General features: G+C 32.0%; 1 protein-coding gene across 1 annotated transcript; it reads right to left on the bottom strand.

Moving 5' to 3' along the window:
• On the bottom strand, positions 1 to 4,082 carry LOC124953732 (mRNA (2'-O-methyladenosine-N(6)-)-methyltransferase). The gene is made up of 6 exons (XM_047505548.1): positions 3,858 to 4,082; positions 3,092 to 3,376; positions 2,866 to 3,021; positions 2,639 to 2,787; positions 1,163 to 2,524; positions 1 to 1,082 (listed from the first exon to the last, which is right to left on the bottom strand). The coding sequence occupies exons 2-6, from the start codon at positions 3,347 to 3,349 to the stop codon at positions 809 to 811; spliced, it is 2,199 nt and encodes a 732-aa protein (XP_047361504.1). The 5' UTR covers positions 3,350 to 3,376; positions 3,858 to 4,082; the 3' UTR covers positions 1 to 808.

Here is a 4,082-nt window from a genome sequence, read left to right as displayed (position 1 = left end):
TATATATATATATATATATATATATATATATATATATATATATATCTTAAAAATAATTGCATAAAGCGCATTTTAGTAACATAAATTTTAATAAACTTGGCTATGTGCTCATATTGATCACTAATTGCAACATTCTGTGTGCGTGTATAAATAATTATATAGACTTTATCTCTTAATCTTTTACAATAGTACCAATTTTATCTTGCATGGCAAGTATACCTAATATCTTACATGTCGCGTCTCACAAAGTCTAACATACGTACTGATCATAATTAATTAATGTTATTATAAAAATTAGACATTGTGACACGAGATTATTATCAAATTAGAGAGAGTGCATTTTTTCTATACCTATATAATAGATATATGTATATATATATATATATATATTTTTTTTTTCATTATACTTTTTATATTAGTTTTACTATTCATTACTTAATTATGTAATGCAATTGTACTTAAATATTATTATAACAAGAAGAAAAGCAAAATGTGTTTAACATAACTAAGATATACTGAATACAGAATGCGATATAGATATAGAAACAAGTGTTCCATAGAAATACATATTTATACATTGGATCCAATCTGATGACTTCCACAATTATTATTAATTTTGATATAAAATATAATCGTATATGTAAACTAAATATTTTAGAAGAAATATATACACGAAGTAAAGTCAGAATGTCATTAGACATATGAAGTCCGATGTTTTAAAAAGGGTACACGAGTCTGCTAGCGATTGTGATCTTTTTACATAACATGAACTGAAATTAAATTTATATTAGAAAGTTTTTTTATATGATTATGTAGGATGCGTAGATAATGTTTGTGAAAGTGGCATTGTTGGAGGAGTTTGCGTTGCTAACACTGGAACAGGTGTTGCAGGAATCTGTTGATGAGTTTGCCTAGGTGGAGAAAGAAGTTCTTGTTTATCTCTTTCTCTTTCTCTTCCCGGACGCCAAGCTTCTAATAATGCCTCTACACGTTCTTCAGTAGGACCCCATCTTGCAGCACCTGCTGCATTTTGAAGCCATACAACCAAAGTTCCATGAGCAGCTCTGATGTTTACTTCACCTCTGAAATATCAAACCATGTCATTTGTTAAAATATTATAATAAAGGATATTTGAATATACTAATTATTATGTTCAATATACTTCGGTAATATATGTTGAAGTCCATGTCTGTATTCATGTTCCATTGCAAGTACTACTACTTGTTTACGCTTAAAATGACTACTTTCTAGCTTTATAAGAGCATTAGGTGCTGGATCTCGCCACTCTGGTAGAAATACAACAAAAGACAAAGGTTCGGTTGAATCTGCTAAGAGACGTTCAAAGTGATTGACCATTGCTTCCATGAGTTCTTCACAGTAGGGTGGATTAGCTTGAAAAGAGCCGCTTACAGGTCTAAAATCCAGAAAAGGACCTCTTGATCCGAAATAGGAGTCTGTGTCAGCAAACGTTGAACAATATTGTCTAAAGTAACAATTTAAAGGAGATGCAAAACACTCGAATGTCACACCAAATGATCTTTGGAGGCACTCAAAAACTGTAACTGGCAAAGCCATCTGAGTTGCTTGTCCTTCATTGCCAAGATATGTTTGATATCGTTTTAACATACACCATACACGAGGTAAAAACATTTCAAATTTTTTATCATCAAAACAATTGTACCTATACAAATGTTCTAATTTTGTTAAATGTGTATTATTAATACACATAGTGTCACCATGAAAACGTAACATTGTTTGATCACGTTCAGGAAGATAATCCACTTGTGGAAGCCGAGGAGTAGGAAGAGAAAATTGCACTGGATAACACCAAACTTTTCTTTGCATACTAGCAGGTCCCCCCAATGGTATCACATCCCCTAAACCACTGTCTTTTAATATTTGATTATTTTTATCCTTAATTTTTTTTGCATACTCTGTAGACAAGTGATAAATTTTTAAACAAATACCCTCAACACTTGCTTTTACAGTTTCAGTAAGGTGAGGTTGACATTGACGTTTTAAATGAGCAAGTCGATCCTGAAAGTCATCAAATGTTGCACCGACTGTCCGTCGGAGCCATTGAAATGTATCTTCGGCATTCCATTTTACAACTTTTCTGCTTTCGGGAGAGGCTGCTCTTGATTCTATCATTTTCTTAGCTGCTTCCGCGTAACGAGATAATTGTTTTCTAGCATCACCAGTAAATTTTGGTCTTACTAATTTAATAGGGATATCATTCATAATTTCACGATACATCGACATAGAGATCTCTGGAAAGCACTGACTTGGCAACAATGGGTCTGATCCACAGTCTATAACCTTACGTTCCATTAGCCATCTGTTAAAAGAATCTTTAGGGGCATCTATTGACTCTCGTGTATGGCAAAGTTCTTGATAGCACAAACGTAACTTTGCAAGTAAACCGCATCTTAATGCTTCCACTTCAGGATGGACATGTGGCAAATTTGATGGTGCTCTTTCGTGAATAATTACATTGGTTGGAATTTCAAGATCCCATGGACCTCTGTTAATTAAAAAAAAAAAAAAAAAAAAAGAAAAGAAAAAGAAAAATAAATATTTCAAATGAAAAAAGTAATTTATTTATATATTTAAATTTATGAATAAATGTTATACATACGCTAACACAAATTTTTTTGGAGCTGGTGCAGTACCATCTTCTGAAGCTCTGCGTTTTACTCCACCACTTGGTGTACAGAGAGGTATTGATCCATTTCCAGGAACTGGAGGTACACCACATATACCAAGGGGATCCGTGATTGGATCAAACTTCAATGTAATAGATGCATTAGACTCTTCTCCTTCACCGTGCATTAAGTGTTATTTTTTTCCTAATAAATATAATACCTGAGATTTTAAAGAGGGGACAACCCACAATGATTCACCCGTTAATTTGTTCCAGAAATAAGGCCTGTTCTCTCGTTTACTCCAGAATTTTTTCCAACCTTGTTGTTGAAGTTCAGGCGAAAGTTCAAGATCAGAAAAATTTGTTGGTGCTAAACCCTATAACGATAAGTAATGAATGAATTCAAAATCTTTTATAGCGTTTATTTTATAATGTTTTGCTATTTACCTGAGTCATTAAAGGTGTTTGTTGCAGATGTCCAAGTTGCGAACAATGATCGGTTACCGTTTGAGCTGGAGATAATATAGGACCTTGAAGTTTAACAGGAGTAGGAACTATAACTTGCATAACTGTTGTACTTGTATCCTGCTGCAGCGTTTGATGATGATGGTGCATATTAGATGCTGAAGATAGAGATGGTGCTGATAGAGTTTCCCAAGCCGAAGTATTTGGTAGCTCTTGTTTATTACCGCTTATTTCATTCATCGTTCAATAGTCGTTCTTTTCAATATACTAGGAATGTAAACATTTTAATATAATATTCATTACAATAGATTATTATCGCATTGAATTCAATTACATTATATTCTTATTAGTATACATTCCAATGTTAAATACAATTTTATTCACTAATAATATTTATACCTACATAAATAAAAGAAAAAAAAAAAAAAAAAAAAAAAAAAAAAAAAACAGTTAGGACATGCAAGGACTATGCACCTGTTGAAAGTGAGTATAAGAACAATATAAACAATCTATATCATAATATATAAAAAATTTAAATCATATAGCTAACGTTAAATTAATAAATACATTCAAATAAATTCTTGGGATAATTCTCAAAGTATAATTCTCATTTAATACTGTTTGACAGTACTTAATATCTTCAGGTTTGTTTACATTCTTTCTAAGCGCCACTAATAATCAGTAATTATCGAAAATCTAGACGTTTCTCAACTATCAAAATATGTTCTAATTATAATATACAACTTACCGATTAATAACACACGTAATTAAAAAAAGATATGTGATGAACGTTAAAATTCATTCATGATTCGTGAAATTCGACGCAATGATCTCCACCTACGAGACGCCATTTCCTTGAACTGAATCAACTATCCTACCAGATTCCTAAAGAATTCTCGCGTATGCGCAGTAGATTTTCAAAGCGGAACGTGAACAGTTTACATTCGTACTCGAATGTGATACGATATTTTTT

The sequence above is a fragment of the Vespa velutina genome, chromosome 13 (genome assembly GCF_912470025.1).
Source record: "Vespa velutina chromosome 13, iVesVel2.1, whole genome shotgun sequence".
Classification (NCBI taxonomy): Eukaryota; Metazoa; Arthropoda; class Insecta; order Hymenoptera; family Vespidae; genus Vespa; species Vespa velutina.
This window is presented reverse-complemented; position numbering and strand designations above follow the sequence as displayed.

What these genes read in the sequence shown, in the direction of transcription:
- LOC124953732 (XM_047505548.1), bottom strand. Translation starts at nt 3,349, where the DNA reads ATGAATGAAATAAGCGGTAATAAACAAGAGCTACCAAATACTTCGGCT. An exon ending in CCAAAAAAATTTGTGTTAGC is followed by an intron (nt 2,525 to 2,638) that starts GTATGTATAACA and finishes TTTAATTAACAG; the next exon opens with AGGTCCATGGGATCTTGAAA. An exon ending in CTTCAACATATATTACCGAA is followed by an intron (nt 1,083 to 1,162) that starts GTATATTGAACA and finishes TTGATATTTCAG; the next exon opens with AGGTGAAGTAAACATCAGAG.